The sequence below is a fragment of the Lycorma delicatula genome, chromosome 5 (assembly GCF_047948215.1).
Source record: "Lycorma delicatula isolate Av1 chromosome 5, ASM4794821v1, whole genome shotgun sequence".
NCBI lineage: Eukaryota > Metazoa > Arthropoda > Insecta > Hemiptera > Fulgoridae > Lycorma > Lycorma delicatula.
Window position 1 is genome coordinate 178,309,249 of NC_134459.1, and position 18,049 is coordinate 178,327,297.

Consider the following 18,049-nt stretch of genomic DNA (forward strand, 5'->3'; position numbering starts at 1 on the left):
GATGAGGCCCAGTTGTGATTATAATTATTCATTATGAGGAAATATTATTGTTACCTTTTATAAATCACATTTTCTTACCTCTTTGGATATTTTATTTCTATAAAGACATGAACATTTCTTAATTATTCAATGCATTAAATTAAAAAGATTTGCAAGTATTTAACAAAATTTTTTTGTCTATCAAAAAACCTGGAAAAGTCAAATTCACTTAACTAAAGCAATTTTAAATGTAAGATGTTATTACTAACTCTGGTTTCAAACCAGGAGATTGACAATCTGACATTACAGTCAGGCAGCAATTTCAACATAAAATATAAAGAAATTAAATATCAATAAAATTTGTAGCTTATGAATAAAACAATGAGTTCATTTTACAGTCTGTATAAAACAATGACATAACATATGCACACATGCACTACTACAGACACTAACCTGATCCAACAGCAGTTTTCCTTGTTTACTAGTTTTAAATGGAGGATTATGTTTCAGTACATTGCACATTAAATTCAATAAACCAATTAGTCCATCATCCTCTACTGTATTGTGCCTCAATTCCAAATATTCCCTAGCCATGATGGATTCATGCAAACGTATAGCTAAGCCTTCTATATCGATTATACAGCTGCTAGGATCATCTATACTTTCTGCAACAATATAACAGAAAAAGAATAATTGTAAAATATTTTACTTAGTAAAAAGCGATCAAAGTGTACAGAAACAAATAAATAGCAAATACTTCAAGAGCTTAACATGTACACTAAAACTAAAATATTATTCTAGAATAAAAATGCAATGGAAAAATGCATCAGACCAGTCTTCTCTAAAGGCTCATCACTGACAAGGGTAACTTAATCAAACAATTTTCCTATTTTCTAGGATCATTACTCATGTTCCATTATTAACATTGATATCACAACAAATATATTTTTTTTCATGAAAATGATAAAAGAAAAATGTGATACTATAGCTGAAAATGAACCAGAGATTAGATTGTGCAAAGCAATATTCTAACCACTGCGAGTCTTCTACACTGATTGGCCAAACAGTTGGTAATTTAATTTAGTTCATTAACTAATAACATCGATATTTATGTTATAAGACCAATTTACAACATCACTCGAAAGTAAACAGTGACTAATATATGTATAGGCTCAAGTTGAATGTAGTTATTAATTGCAATACTAAGTTAATCTGATGGTTTTTGATTGAAATAAAACAAAATGAATAAAAATAAAAACACATTATATTAGGCAGGTAGGTATTTTTCTTTTTATTTTAGCTTTCTTTATTTGGATTAGATATTTGCTACATCTGTTCATAGAAAACTAACTTCACTTGCTTTCACTATAATAATACTTATAATTAATCAGAACTGTCCAGAAATTTTTTTTTTTTTTTTTGTCTTCAGTCATTTGACTGGTTTGATGCAGCTCTCCAAGATTCCCTATCTAGTGCTAGTCGTTTCATTTCAGTATACCCTCTACCTCCTACATCCCCAACAATTTGTTTTACATACTCCAAACGTGGCCTGCCTACACAATTTTTCCCTTCTACCTGTCCTTCCAATATTAAAGCGACTATTCCAGGATGCCTTAGTATGTGGCCTATAAGTCTGTCTCTTCTTTTAACTATATTTTTCCAAATGCTTCTTTCTTCTTCTATTTGCCGCAATACCTCTTCATTTGTCACTTTATCCACCCATCTGATTTTTAATATTCTCCTATAGCACCACATTTCAAAAGCTTCTAATCTTTTCTTCTCAGATACTCCGATCGTCCAAGTTTCACTTCCATATAAAGCGACACTCCAAACATACACTTTCAAAAATCTTTTCCTGACATTTAAATTAATTTTTGATGTAAACAAATTATATTTCTTACTGAAGGCTCGTTTAGCTTGTGCTATTCGGCATTTTATATCGCTCCTGCTTCGTCCATCTTTAGTAATTTTACTTCCCAAATAACAAAATTCTTCTACCTCCATAATCTTTTCTCCTCCTATTTTCACATTCAGCGGTCCATCTTTGTTATTTCTACTACATTTCATTACTTTTGTTTTGTTCTTGTTTATTTTCATGCGATAGTTCTTGCGTAGGACTTCATCTATGCCGTTCATTGTTTCTTCTAAATCCTTTTTACTCTCGGCTAGAATTACTATATCATCAGCAAATCGTAGCATCTTTATCTTTTCACCTTGTACTGTTACTCCGAATCTAAATTGTTCTTTAACATCATTAACTGCTAGTTCCATGTAAAGATTAAAAAGTAACGGAGATAGGGAACATCCTTGTCGGACTCCCTTTCTTATTAGGGCTTCTTTCTTATGTTCTTCAATTGTTATTGTTGCTGTTTGGTTCCTGTACATGTTAGCAATTGTTCTTCTATCTCTGTATTTGAACCCTAATTTTTTTAAAATGCTGAACATTTTATTCCAGTCTACGTTATCGAAAGCCTTTTCTAGGTCTATAAACGCCAAGTATGTTGGTTTGTTTTTCTTTAATCTTCCTTCTACTATTAATCTGAGGCCTAAAATTGCTTCCCTTGTCCCTATACTTTTCCTGAAACCAAATTGGTCTTCTCCTAACACTTCTTCCACTCTCCTCTCAATTCTTCTGTATAAAATTCTAGTTAAGATTTTTGATGCATGACTAGTTAAACTAATTGTTCTGTATTCTTCACATTTTTCTGCCCCTGCTTTCTTTGGTATCATAACTATATTTTTTTTGAAGTCTGATGGAAATTCCCCATTTTCATAAATATTACACACCAGTTTGTATAATCTATCAATCGCTTCCTCACCTGCACTACGCAGTAATTCTACAGGTATTCCGTCTATTCCAGGAGCCTTTCTGCCATTTAAATCTTTTAATGCTCTCTTAAATTCAGATCTCAGTATTGTTTCTCCCATTTCATCCTCCTCAACTTCCTCTTCTTCCTCTATTACACCATTTTCTAATTCATTTCCTCCGTATAACTCTTCAATATATTCCACCCATCTATCGACTTTACCTTTCGTATTATATATTGGTGTACCATCTTTGTTTAACACATTATTAGATTTTAATTTATGTACCCCAAAATTTTCCTTAACTTTCCTGTGTGCTCCGTCTATTTTACCAATGTTCATTTCTCTTTCCACTTCTGAACACTTTTCTTTAATCCACTCTTCTTTCACCAGTTTGCACTTCCTGTTTATAGCATTTCTTAATTTCCGATAGTTCCTTTTACTTTCTTCATCACTAGCATTCTTATATTTTCTACGTTCATCCATCAGCTGCAATATATCGTCTGAAACCCAAGGTTTTCTACCGGTTCTCTTTATTCCGCCTAAGTTTGCTTCTGCTGATTTAAGAATTTCCTTTTTAACATTCTCCCATTCTTCTTCTACATTTTCTACCTTATCTTTTTTACTCAGACCTCTTGCGATGTCCTCCTCAAAAATCTTCTTTACCTCCTCTTCCTCAAGCTTCTCTAAATTCCACCGATTCATCTGACACCTTTTCTTCAGGTTTTTAAACCCAGAAAATCCAGAAAATTATCAACATAAAAAACAAAGCTACATTACCTCGCTCATTACACAGACCCGATTAATTTAATTTACAACCAATCTACAATAGAAGCTTGTGAAATAATTAAAAAACCAATTATAATGTGCAATGTGAATATTTCCAACACCCTTAAATTCTAATTTATACTCTTTATTTATAATTGTAATGAAGAGGTATTGCGGCAAGTAGATGAAGAAAGAAGCATTTGGAAAAATATAGTTAAAAGAAGAGACAGACTTATAGGCCATATACTAAGGCATCCTGGAATAGTCACTTTAATATTGGAAGGACAGGTAGAAGGAAAAAATTGTGTAGGCAGGCCACGTTTGGAATATGTAAAACAAATTGTTAGGGATGTAGGATGTAGAGGGTATACTGAAATGAAACGACTAGCACTAGAAAGGGAATCTTGGAGAGCTGCATCAAACCAGTCAAATGACTGAAGACAAAAAAAAAATTTGTAATTATATTCATTGTTTAGACTAAAGATTTTACTTACAAAAGTTTCAAATACATAGAGCAGCTATTTGTATATTAACCTCTAGTCAGGCATTACAAAGCAAATTCTACAGCATCATAGCACATGTACTATTAGATATCACCTAAGCTTAAATATCATCATGTTACAGTCGGTTGCTATTTCATTCTATACAGCTCATGTAGTACATACTGAAATACGGAAGCAATTGTAGCAGCTCCCACCGGTTGCAAGGAACATAACATCATTTGTTTACGCCGTTTAGCGTAAAGTTTCTGTTATTTTCAATGAATTCTAAGCTAGGGTTGGGTCCTGTTGTTTGTTACAGGCATGCTAAATTTTACTATGTTTCGTATTTTTGGGCTTGTCATTTGTACCTGTTTGATTATTTGTTCTCGTGTTCGACACTTCTGGTGCCAGCCAGACTGTTTCCCTCCGTCATCCTTAGTGACCGCGTGCATTCATGTCTCTAATTATTTTTGACTACCCTTTTCATACACCCGTTATTCATTCGTTCCCATACTAATACATGCACACATCTCTTGTTTTTTTACACACACTCTCTCCTGTCCACTACTACCTGGATCTGGTTTCCCCCTCTTTTCTTTCACGCCATCTTTTCGGCAGAGTAGATCCAACATTCCTCCTGTACAGTCGCCTATGGCCATATTCTCCTGCAAACTTTGTGATAATATTCTCATCCATGCAGAATCTCCAAACTCGTCGCTACATATCTGAGACGCTACGCATTATTCTACCACTAAACGTCACACCTCTGTATTCCTGATACACCAGTGCGGACTACGCCCAGGATTATTGTATGTATTCATGTACCTTCATTCACGAGTTTGTATCTCGATATTATTTGTGTGCTACAGGCAAGTTCAATTTTCATTATTACGTTAAACAGTTATTTTATCATTGAAATTTGTGGAACATTCAGATTCATCATACCTTATGCCTTTCGATTTCAAGTTTAGTTAAAATAAAACCATTTATTCACTTAAGTGCAATCATGATAGGTGGCTTACCTATTTTACATGTTTAATTATTACGATTTGTTATTGTAATTAACTCTATAATTTATTTGTGTAACTTGTCGATCGCCGAGATTAATTCTTTGCTACTTATGCACTGTATTCTTAATACTTCTCGTAAATTAACCTAAAGCAAATTACTCCTGATGTGCAGGTATGTTTTAGGACTTTGTGATTTTTGTATTTTCAAGAATGCTTATCTATCAAAATAAACTCCATTTATATTATTACTTATTTTAATGTGATTATATTTTAATTAATGTTTTCTAAGCTAATGAAATCTGTTCATTGCTAATTTTTCATAGTACAGTATATGTTAGTAGTGCAACTGTTTTCCAGTTCCACTTTCTATTGATGTTATGTTTTAAGTATCTAATTTGAAATTAAGGTGTTTTATGTTATCTTATTTTCAGGCTTTGTTACATCGTGTATTTAAAAAATGTATATTCAAGTATTTTTGCATTTAACATCATTGTTCATATGTTGATTCAGCTGATATGTTAAGTATCATTAAGTTATGTTAATTCCATAATTTCCTTTTATGTTTTAAGGTCATGATTATAACATAAGTTCATTTGTTTGACTTTCAATAAAGTCCAATTTCTTTTGGCAAATACTAGCTGTGTGTTTTTTCTTAACTTTACCCAACATCATTCTTTTTTACAAACAGAAGGAAATCGGCAATAGAAATCCATCATCGAGTGTGCGTAGCTTACAGTAGTAATGAAATGAGTGATGGTTCTGTGAGATAACGGTGCAGGAAATTCAGAAGAGGTAAGGTAAACTAACGTGCACAAGGAAGAAAGATGAGTGTTTAAGTGTTTTCATCAAATTTATTACTAACATTCCATTGTGAGTAATGAACTTTACGAAAAAATTGAACATGAGATTTGGATAAATGCCATTTCACAATTACTTATTGAGTTTATTTAAAATTTTTCTTAAATTTGAAGGTCCATCCTTTACAGAGCTGTTACAGACAGATTGGGTTTTAATAATTACTGTGCATCATTGGTTTACTGTGTATCATGGGTTCTTCATGGATGCATTCTTATTGTGGGCATTTGTCAGTTACAAATGCCCACAAGAATGGGAGCAGCATTGACTTTTCTTGAGCAATATCAGAAAAAAGAATTGAATTTCTTAAGAGTATTTTCACTGGAGATGGACATGGATTCATCAGTTATCAATACTGAAACTAAAGAACAATCTAGGTGCTGCCCGCACACACACACATATATATATATATTTTTTTTTTTTTCTAAAATCAACTCTTTCAAGACCCGTATCACCTCTGCGCTAATAATTTAAATATGTATAGTTCATCTCAATCCACCCAAGCACAGAAATAAGATAACTCTTATCTTATTTTTCATATAATGTTTTTATGAAAGCACTTTCACGGGATCCCGCATCAGTTGTATATATTTATATAAAATTACATATCAAACATAAGAAAATTAAAATTAGAAGATTAAAATTACAATTACAAATACAGAAGCATGTGAAGCCAAATAAAATAAAATAAAAACAAAAATACATAATGACATGTAAATGGCTAGCCAAATACTAGCCATATACAGGACTGATTTTAGAAAAATAATTATGAATGCTGACCAAGCAAAATTATCTTTTAAATTTTATAAATTACATTTTAAACTTTATAATGTAATACATTTAATAAAGCATGTCTTAAATTTAAAATAAATTCCAAAAATGCTAGGATAAATATAAAAAACTTTCATTTCAGTGAAATATATTCAAAACAAAAGAATTCCCAGAAAGTTTAGAATGAAACAAGAAATTAAACAGGATTACAAAAGGAATTACATAAATATTAGATTATGTAACACATCTTCAATTATTACAAATTTTAGGACAGGTAATCTTCACTTATGTACTTATTAAAATTAACATTGAAATTCATAAACTTAAGTTAAAAGAATCTAAACATATCAAAATTGGTAACATAATTAAGATAAAAAATAATAATAACAGAAATCTGTATGACAATAAGTTTCAAAAAAATGTTATGAATAAAAACGGTGCTTCACGTTCCTTTGATATGCAAGAAAATTCAAAAACTTACACTAATACTATAATGAGTTTTTAAATTTGACAAATATTAACTCTAGTGATAAGGAACAATCTGTTATTGCTAATGCTTTTAAATTTAATCTATTTGATAATAACAAGAATAATATAATTCATTCTGAAATAAATACTGATAAAATTAATCCTTCCGATAAAGAACAGTTATGTAATATTATCGGTAACAATATTGATAGAATTAAAGGTATAAATTTTATTAACAAACCAAAAAGTAATTCATTGTTTAAAGAACAAATTAAATGAAAATAATAGTATCATATTAAAATCTAATAAAACTAATACACCTGTTATCATGTACATTGAAAAATAATATTTTGATGAAACAATATATAATTGAAAATAACTTTAAAGAAATAAAAGACGCTACTAATAGATTTCGAAAAATAACAAAAAATTTAATAGCAAAATATTTTTAACAGTGAACCTTTAGATATTTAAATATTTTGATAGCGAACTGTTTTTAATTACAATAATAATTTAAGATACCTTACTAGATTATACCCTTTTGAACTGGTCGCTCCAAAATTAACAGGACTTCTAAAAATACACAAACGAGCATCATCCCAATGCAACCATTGATTGATTTTACATCTGCTCCATCTTATACTATTTCCAAAATAATAGGTAAAATCCTTACGATAAAAATGAATTTACTTATAATTAAACATAAAAATTCTGATGTGAATACCATATGACTTCCTTGTAGGCCTATTAAATTACATATACAAATTTTTTGCTGCGCTTCATTTAAACTGATTTCATTTGAAAGTGAGATACGTTCCTCCAATTCTTTAATAAAGTGAACAGTTACACAACTGCTAAAATATTGGTTTTATTAACTTCAAATATTTATACGATTATTAACTCAACAATCTTACATTAAATATTAGGATAGAGTAAAAGTCCCTTTATTACTATATCATAAAATGTTAAAACCAAAGAAAGAATAAAAAGATTAAAAGAAGATAATAAATATAAAGAGGAAGAAAATATTAAAACCAAGGATGATGAATATAAAGAGAGAATATTTGAAAACTAGAGAACGTGTACTCAAATTAAAATCAGAATTATATCAAACCAAAGAGCGATTAAATGTCGGCAACAAAAAACAAATAAATGAAACTATGATCAACTCTGACTTAGGGAGAATATTGTCTGACAATATTAAAGGAATAATGAACTAAAAGATAAGAATTTTTTGCAAGTTATTAAAGATCAAGCACGTATGCCTCAGTGTATATGTTGTACTTGTAAAGGGTCTACTTTTCAGTCATTCTGTAGTTAACTTTAATGTAGATAACATTAAAAAGACATTCAAGAATAATTAAACAGAAATTAACTAACAACTCTAAAAATAATGCGATTTTAAATTACAATTTTCAATTAATATTAAATAATCAGATTTTATACCAAATCTATTACATGTACACATATGTAATAATGCCTATGAAATGACTATATACACATTTTTAAAAGTACATAAAATTTTATTTCACTAATAACTTATGATTTTCATTTTTTTTTTTATTATTGAATTATTAATTACAGTTCTTTTTTTGCAATCACGGGCTAATTATTAATAAATTAACATATTCAAATTTTAAAAAACGTTAAAAAAATTAATTAAAAAAGAAAAAAGTTCTAAAAAAAATTCAGATTAATTTAAACCAATTGTCCCCCTTATAAGATCCAAATATTTCATTAATTAAAATTTTAGTTGGCTGTAACTCTGGCACCAATGAAAATAAGTACTAATTATGATATATCGTTGAAAAGCTCTAGATGAGGGCTTATTACTGCAGTTACGAAAAAATCCAAAACATTTGGAAAAAATTCAATATTTTTGTAATTAACAACACTTTTGGACAGTTTTGGTTCAGTTGATTGAAATCAAAAAACGAGGTGCACTACTAGATGTTATAACAGTCCTAAATTAAAAATTTCAACATCCTATAGCTAATCATTTTTGAGTTATGCTAGATACATATAAACATGCATATGTACATACAAATGCTATGCCAAAACTAGTCAAAATGGATTCAGAAATGGTCAAAATGGATATTTCCATTGAAATCTGAAAACCGACATTTTTCACTATCACAATACTTCCTTTACTTCATATAAGGAAGTAAAAATGAGTATGATAAATAAATTAAAAAACTTAACAGTCGGCAAAAACAGTAGGATGGTAGTTATGATATGTAACAAGTATCCTAGCGTACCTATTGATAGAACAATTTATATAATAAAAAATATACTAATAAATAATCATGAAGACCCTAAATTTATTGATAATATCACTATTATAAGAAATATATGTCAACAAAATTACTTTGAATTTAATTCAAGTGTGATATACACAGGAAATACCTTGCCTGTGGGATTTCCTTTGTCAGCTATTGTCAGAGATATACTTACAAGATTTTGAGAATAATATAGTTTAAAGCATTATTCAAATGCTTAAGGTTTTACTATGGATTCGTTATGTTGATAATGTTTTTGCCACTTAATAATGAACACACCATAATATTAAATAAACTTAATTCATATTATAACAATTTAAAAATTACTTATGAAATAGATATAAATAGAACAATAAATTTTCTAGATGTTAGTATTGAAATTATCAAAAATAAGCAAATTGTAACTTCAGTATATATAAAACCTTCAGCCAATAAAATAACAATTCATAGAAAATCGAATCATCCTTAGTCTCATAAAATTAACAAACATACAAATATGATTAATAGAGCAATCCATCACACACAAAATAATAAAGAAAAATTAAACACAAAAATAAATAGCAATTCAGAATGGATATAGTACTTCGTTACTTGATAATATATATATAAAAAGAAAATATCAAAATTTAATAGAGCAATAACTTTAAAACAGATCAATAACACACAGAAGATAATGTTTACATAAGATATTCATACACTAACAGTATTGTTGAACACATAACCAAAGTTTATGACAAGGATAAATTTAAACCTGCATATAAAACTAACAAACACATAATAAAATATTTAAAAAAACAATAATAATATTAATTTATACAATTTATGCGGAGTTTATAAGATTAAGTGTAATGGTTGTGAGGGTATTTATAAGGTAAAACTAATATTATCATTTAAAACCAGATTTTATGAACATTTTAGGTGTTGTAACATTCTCTAAAGTTGCGGATCACCTCATAAACAATAAACATTCTATTTCTAATATTAATGCTAATTTGGAAATATTAGAAATTAAAAAAAGAGATATAAATAAAAATCTAGATATTTTACAAAAATATTATATATATATATATATATATGTAAATATATAAAGAGATTCAACTTAATCAACTTACAGACAGAATCTAAAGGAGATACACTCATAAAAGCTGCAAAAGACAGCAGCACCTTTATAGATATTAAATGAAATATTTATTTAAATAGTACAGTACTGCAGTATTTGGCTAGCCATATACATGTCATTATATATCTTTGTTTTTATTTCATTTAATTGACTTCATATGTATTTATTATTTTAATATTTTTATTTTTATTTTCTAATGTTTGATATGTACTTTTATATATGACTGATGATGCAGGAACCCGCGAAAGTGGTTTTATAAAAGAAATTATATGAAAAATAAAAAAATAAGGTAAGAGTTGTCTTACTTCTGTACTTGGGTAAATTGAGTGAGTGAGTGAGCAAGTGAGTGAGAGTGCATGTGTGTGCGTGTGTGTCAACAGAACTGTTAGTAAATCTAGTAAAACAAAAAGAATGCTTGATATGAATATTTTTTCATATTTAACAAAGAACCAACAGTTTTCTAAATTTTTAATTTCTTTGTCAATAAGAACACGATAAAGAAACCCGCAAAACAATTCTGTACTTAATATGTATCCTCTGAGATGGTGGTAAAAAGTTCTGTAATTTGTTGTTATGCATTTTAGTGAGCTTTCTTAGTTCACAAACACCACATGCTAGTAACCAGAAAAGCCATCAATATACTTATTTAATGGCAAATATTTTCAGAAGAAACCCCTACAAATTTACACCAAGCATTTTTATTTAGCAAACTGCCATGTACTTGAATATTTATGAATTAAATTTGTGTTAACTATGAAATAAACTGAATCACAGCAGTTTTTGTATCACTGGATTTACCACCAATTCTATTACTTTTTTTACATGTGAAACTGTTGTATAAGTAAAATCTGAAGCCAAAAAAAAAATAACGTACATGATCATAATATAAAAATGAAGGGATTTTTCAACAATACAATGAAAAATTTTAACATTAATTTTTCTCAACCATCATTCTATTTATAATTATTTTTTTCTTTATGATCACAGTTTTCAACAGATTGTGTACATACATAACATAGATCAAATCAAATCACGTACACCTTACTTTCAAAATCATGAAAATTTTCATTTCCTTTTTCCAAATTTTCAAATAAAAATATCTCAAAAAACGAATTAATTTACTCAAATTTTTTTAAAAAGATTGTTATCATTATAAAATTCAGTTATTATTTTTAAATTTTCATTTTTTGCAGACTTTTGTACTAGATGTTGCAATCTTTTTATAACATTATATAGAAATTGACATATGTTCCAAGTGAAACAGCTTGATGATAGGATACATTACTTTGCACATATGAAGAAGATATAACTTGCTTGATAACCTTCTGAACCCCAGATGAGGCTACTACATATTCTACACTTAATGTTAGAAGAGCAAATACAATAAGTAATACGGTAGACCAAGAAAGTTTTAACACTAAATGAATTTCTGGAAGCATTAGGTTTAACGGGATAATTTGCAAGGGAAAAAATACAGAGAAAAATTTAATTAAATAAATATCAACCATATCTATCTCTCTTCCTCACATTATTTCAATTTCTAATCTTATTGAGCATTTTTACATTACTATTTTCAATACATACCTTTTATGAGATCATCAGACAAACTGTCGACTAAACGGCACAACAACCAAAAGTAATCTCTGCAAGCCGGCCCATATGGTTCTTTACCTTCATCATATGGCTGGTGTAATGCCTAAAAACAGAAGATAGAGATTTAATAGACCGATAACAACGAATCCCATTATCATACCGATTGAGCACTCTAAACACATACTTGTTTTTAAAGGCTTAAGAAATAAAACATTACTACACCCTGGCAGGCAAGCCAAAGACCATTGAGAAACTAATAAATAAAATTCAAAGTTGAAAATGATATTAATTTTAATAATTGTAAAGATTCAGGTAACAAATTAAAAGCTTTCTATAAAATTATTATAAGTTCTTGCTGTTACAAGAGAAAAAACCCAATAAAAAATTAGTTGTAAACAACTTTAGATTAAATGTACAATTCATTTTTTTTAAATAAAAGTTGTTTGCATTCACATATTAACAACACAAGCCCAAGTTTTGGAATGCAACCTGGTTGAGAACATTTTAATCTGACACTGTCAGCTAGCTCCAAGCCCTTGGATCCCAATCAGACATTATGTTTTAGTTTCAATTCACTAACTATGTTGATTTTCATCCCCATGATCGTAAGGAACAATCAATCGGCAATTCATTTTTCAATCCAAAAAATTACTTGCCAGCAGAAATTCATTGAATACTGGGGTAGAACAACATGTTATGATAATTTTTTTTATTTTCTAAAGGTGTAAAATGGGCGAAATTTACTCACAAATGTTAAAACTGTAGTAAAAAGAACATCAACCCTGCAAATTTTTATGGGGATAAATGTTGTGCATGTGGAAATGATCTGTTATTAAACTAAGGAGCTTAATTTGCACGGGAAAAGTGATATGATTTCCTGCTATCAACTGATTTCATTCATAAAAATACATCTCCAATTACTCTCAATTCAATTTCTCAGAAACATATTTTCAGCCCTTTCATATTAACAATGATATAATGAAAATTGATGTCTGAATTAATCACAGAAAAATTGTAAATTATACTTCATATAGAATAATTTATGATATTTTTTTTTATGTATATAAACATAAGACACCAACATTTTGGAAAATCATATGGGAGATATTTTAGGTTTTCAGTCGCACCTTAAAATCCTGTCGATTATTAATCGGTAATATTTTATTATCCAGAAAAATAAAAATTTAGTGTTATTAAATATATTTTTAATTAATTTACTTCAAACAATTTAATTTCTACATTTGATTCATTCAATAATTACAGACAAATGGAAACAACTGAAAAACTGTTTAATAAATTACTGAAACAGTCTGAGATTCAAGTTGGCACATATGAAAGAAAATTACGTTTTTCAAAAAGAATTTCAATTATAATCTCTTTCGTTTTTTTCTAAAATGTTGGCTGTGCTTGAAATTTGTACAACAGAAGAACAGCGTGCTGTGATAAGATTTTTATTTTCTGAAGGTGTAAAATCAGCCAAAATTCACTCATAATTATTGCTGAACAGGTAAAGAATGACGTACAACAACAACTCAGTCACCACGGTCAGTAATTACTACTTGAATAAGAATGCTCACAGAAACACGGGACAAGTTTACATATAGCCCAGGATTATATTAAAAAGTAGCATTAGTTTCATTCTCACTGAATAAATAATCACTTTCTAGTCATTATCACCTTCTCAACTTCCTTTAAAATATGTGTGCAATACTTCTAAGATCAAAATATATAAGACTGAAAAACCTGATATTTCCACAATTCTGAAACATCATTGGAGTGGCATCCTGTGAATAGAAAGATGAATGAAACAAGAATAAAATCCATAAGATTTAAGCTATGTCTAACAAATTGATTCCCATAGAACCAAAGATAAAACAACTGGATGCAATTTAATTGTACAATGAGGTCTCTTTTCAGTGGCTAATGACCACCACAGCAGTTGATAAAACTCAACAAATAAATTAATAAAATAACTAGCTAAACTAAAACAGCATACAAAACAAATTGGAGTGACTATATTGTATTAATAAATACAGCTCACTTGCTACATTCTAAAAAATGTCACACAAATTTTAAGAAAACTAAGTACATTGCAGTATGTACAGTCTGGTTAATCAAACACCGTAAAAATATTTATAACATAATGAGTTCTCTGTTTTCTACCAAGCTTTCTCCATGTTTCATACTACTTTTCTCTTATTCAATAAAGAAACAAAAACATTCAAAAAAGACATGTCATTCAAAAACATTCAATAAAGAAATGTATTATTCAATGACATCTTTGGAGATAAATTATGCAATAAGTTTAAAACAAAAACAAATAGCATTTCAGTCAAAAACCACAATAAATCGATTCAAAAAAATCCATATAAATAAATTACCTCTTGACTTTGAGGCCTCATTTTTTCTGCCGTATTTAAGAACTGCAAAAGGTGAGCCAACATTGCAGGCGCGTGCTGAGCCGTAGAAAGTCTATAAAGAGCTGTGCACACTTCCCTGCGTACACCAGGCTCAGGTTCTTCCAATATTAATCTTGATAACCACTGGGTAAAACGTTCTTCAGCACACAATGCTTCCCTGACTCCAGGAACTGTATGCGCCCAGGAGACAACAAGAGCCATAGCATACTGTACAACCTACAGAGATTTCAAAGAAAAATTGGTTTCAGAAAGAAACTTGAATTATAATTAATCAGTAAACTAATGTATATAAGAAATAACAAAGATTTATTCTAGGAAGAAAATATACAATAAACATTTTTTCTGATTTGGGTAGGTGAGGAATAGATATAAATAATATTTAGTCCACATAAATCAAATCAAGTTAACATTTCTCACAAGACTAGAATTGAATAAAAAATTAACAATTAAATCATCAAATTCTATTATATTAATTTATTAGTAATCTTATTAAAAGTTTCTGAGAATTTATTTTAAAGTTTCTCAGAGAACAAAAGAGAGATCTATAAATTTGTATGAAAATCAACTTCATATTAGTGCACTGAATTGCACAATATTTAACAATGATTTCTGAAAATGCACAGTTACTTAAAGTTTTATTGAAAAAGAGATTCAAGGAACAATTGAGACTCTAAGGTACGGGGTTGTTACAGGCTTGGCTTACAAGCGTTCTACTCTAACAGATACTCTTTCAATTGAAACTTTACAAAGTATGTAATTCTAGAAAAAACTTCAGTAGGCTTGAAATGACCTAATCTCACAAATGGATCCAGCACCAGTGAGGAGTGATCTGAAAAATATGCAAAATATGGTAAAAATCAGATTGCAAACAGATATATTTTTTCAGTTTTATTTCTTAGATGTTGACTACTTGTAGAAGAGTTATAGTCTTATGTGACCTTTCACTTTCTTTCCAATTATTCTAAAGACCAAAGAATTTAGCCTATTAAGGATGTAAGTAAATATCATCCTTGTATGATCTACTTGTTTTCACAACAATGGAAGCTGCACCAGCACTTATCAATGGTATTTATGCTACTGATGTTGACAACACATACTACTATGATTTATATTAATTACGTGAGCTCATCAGGAATGAAATCCTAAGATACGAGGTTCGACTAATAAATTTTGCACACTAGCATGTAACACGGAGACAAAAGGTATTATCAAGTTGGGCATGGCAGCACATGATAGCTAAAATTCCCCTCTACAAACCTGAGATAATGCGTTGAAATCGGTTTACTGGTTTGTTTTCAGTAGCAGTTAAAAGTCAAGTGTGGCCAATATATCAACACGGTTAAAACAGCACGTAGTGATCTAATTTTTAACAGCAGAAAATGTGAATCTTACAAATTTTTTCATCGTTTAAAAGCAGTTTACGGTAGTGAAACTGTTGATAGGAGTACTGTGAATAGGTGGGCATTGAAATTTCGTGAATGTGAAGCTGGTAAAGCAACAATTGAGGATGCACCTCACAGCGGACAACCAGTTTTTGCGATTGATGAGAAACATCAAAGAAGGTGAACGATTTGCTTCAAAGTGACTGGAAAATCACCCAGTAACCCATTAATATTGAGTTAGGCATATCTAACGAACGAGTAGGCCACATTATTGAGCAACTGGGTTACCATAAAATCTGTGCACAATGGGTACCACGCAAACTCTCTGATGGCTCTCCGCAACCTGAAGTTTGAGCCTACTCCACATCCACCATACTCACCGGATTTGGTTCTGTGCGACTTCCACTTCTTCCCTCATCTCAAGAGGAATTACAAAGGTAATCATTACACCACCGAAAATGATGTGCAGGAAACTGTGGCCACTTGGATCCTAGAGAGACCACTAGAAGTTTTCAGTGACAGAATGTAAAAACTTGTCACACATTGGGAAAAGTGCATGAATGTAAACAGGGATTACATTGAAAAATAAATACTGCATTTTGTAGCTAAGGTATTGTACTTTTATTCATTTTTTATTTCATTCAAATATCTCTTTTCATACCCATGCTACGCAAATATGTGCAAAATTTAGGCCAATCCTCGTACATACGCCTCAAAAAAAAAACAAAGGTAGAGAAACCTTGGTTTCACCAGTGAAGTTACTCAGCAACCCAAGTCCAAATGATGATGCATAAAGTAGCCCAAGAGCCCAAATCTCTCTCATGGCTGCCAACAAGCAAGGCTTTATGGTATGGGACTTAGCAACCCTTTAATTACTTTGAAAGCTCTTAAAATTACTTTTCCCAATTTGACAAGAATGAAATCATTACCATCAAAGGTTTCCTCTCCCCTTGGGGAGAGGAGGTCATAATCAAATCATGCAAAACCAATTGAAGCTTCCACAACCAGGCCACATGTATGTGAAACCTTCAAGAGAATTAGAGATTCTTGTGTAGCGTCAACATCTCCACAAACAACTTAAAAGATTGAACTTCCTCTCCTTCCCTTGCTTCATCAAAGTTACCAGTGACTTGTACTCATTCAATCAATCAAAGCTTCCTTCTTCCCAACATTGAGAAATCAAGATCAGAACATTCCTCCCTGAAATCAGGAACCTTCAACTTAAGAGTTCACCATTTTATAATATTAAGAAACGGTACAAAATTATTAATTAAATAACCAGACTCAAATTTAAAACTTTTGACTTACAGATCTGGCTAAACTTTATTAAAACAGAAAATATAGATAATCTGTACCTACAAAACAGGAAGTCCTGACCAACTCATAATCAACACCCAGCAAAAACTACTGAAGACAATTTGATGAAAATTTATATACATGTTCTTCTTACAGTGTAAGTACACAATAAGAAAGAATTTTTTTGAAATTTTGAATTTAAAGGGTTAAAATGGAGTAACATGATTTTACTATTTTTTTTCTCAATATCAAATGAAGTTACAGTACTCCCCCCGTTATCCATCCCCCATTTAACCAACTCTAAGGGTTAACAATCAAACCTCCTAAAATTACAATTTATCTGACTATTCAGATTAAACGACCCTCAAATTTTTTATAAAGTAATTAATTTTTTACTTATTTTTCATAATTTAATTTATATGATTTAATGTAATCAGGCTCTAAACACTACAGTACTGTATTAGTTATATGCAATAATAATAATAATTAGGACATTATATAAAAAAATACAATTTATATTTTATATCAAAAGAAATAAATGATTATTTGAGTCATGCAGTGAACTCATATTTCATAAAGACTTACCTGTGCTCTGCCCCAAAATCCTGTTTTGTAATGGTTTGGATCTCTAGGCAATGAAGCTTCATACAGAATACTGGTCAATCTTGGCACAACCATCTCAATTTTCATTACTTGTAACATTGCCTTAAAGAAAAAAAAAACAATTAATATAATAAGATTTAACACAAGAAAAAATAATTCCAACAGAAAAACACATTTTTAAGCATTTTGACCTAACATCTTATATTATAATATATAAT

The 18,049-nt window shown here is 29.7% G+C and overlaps 1 protein-coding gene across 2 annotated transcripts in view; it reads right to left on the reverse strand.

The window, feature by feature from the left end:
- The window catches only part of puf (ubiquitinyl hydrolase 1 puf), a 405,361-nt gene that overhangs the window by 188,727 nt on the left and 198,585 nt on the right, over positions 1-18,049 (reverse strand). For both annotated transcript variants that reach the window (XM_075367624.1, XM_075367623.1), the window contains exons 25-28: positions 17,814-17,933; positions 14,512-14,766; positions 12,122-12,233; positions 433-644 (exon numbers count right to left, since the gene is read on the reverse strand). In XM_075367624.1, the coding sequence (XP_075223739.1) occupies positions 433-644; positions 12,122-12,233; positions 14,512-14,766; positions 17,814-17,933 (699 nt within the window). The remainder of the gene's footprint in view (positions 1-432; positions 645-12,121; positions 12,234-14,511; positions 14,767-17,813; positions 17,934-18,049) is intronic.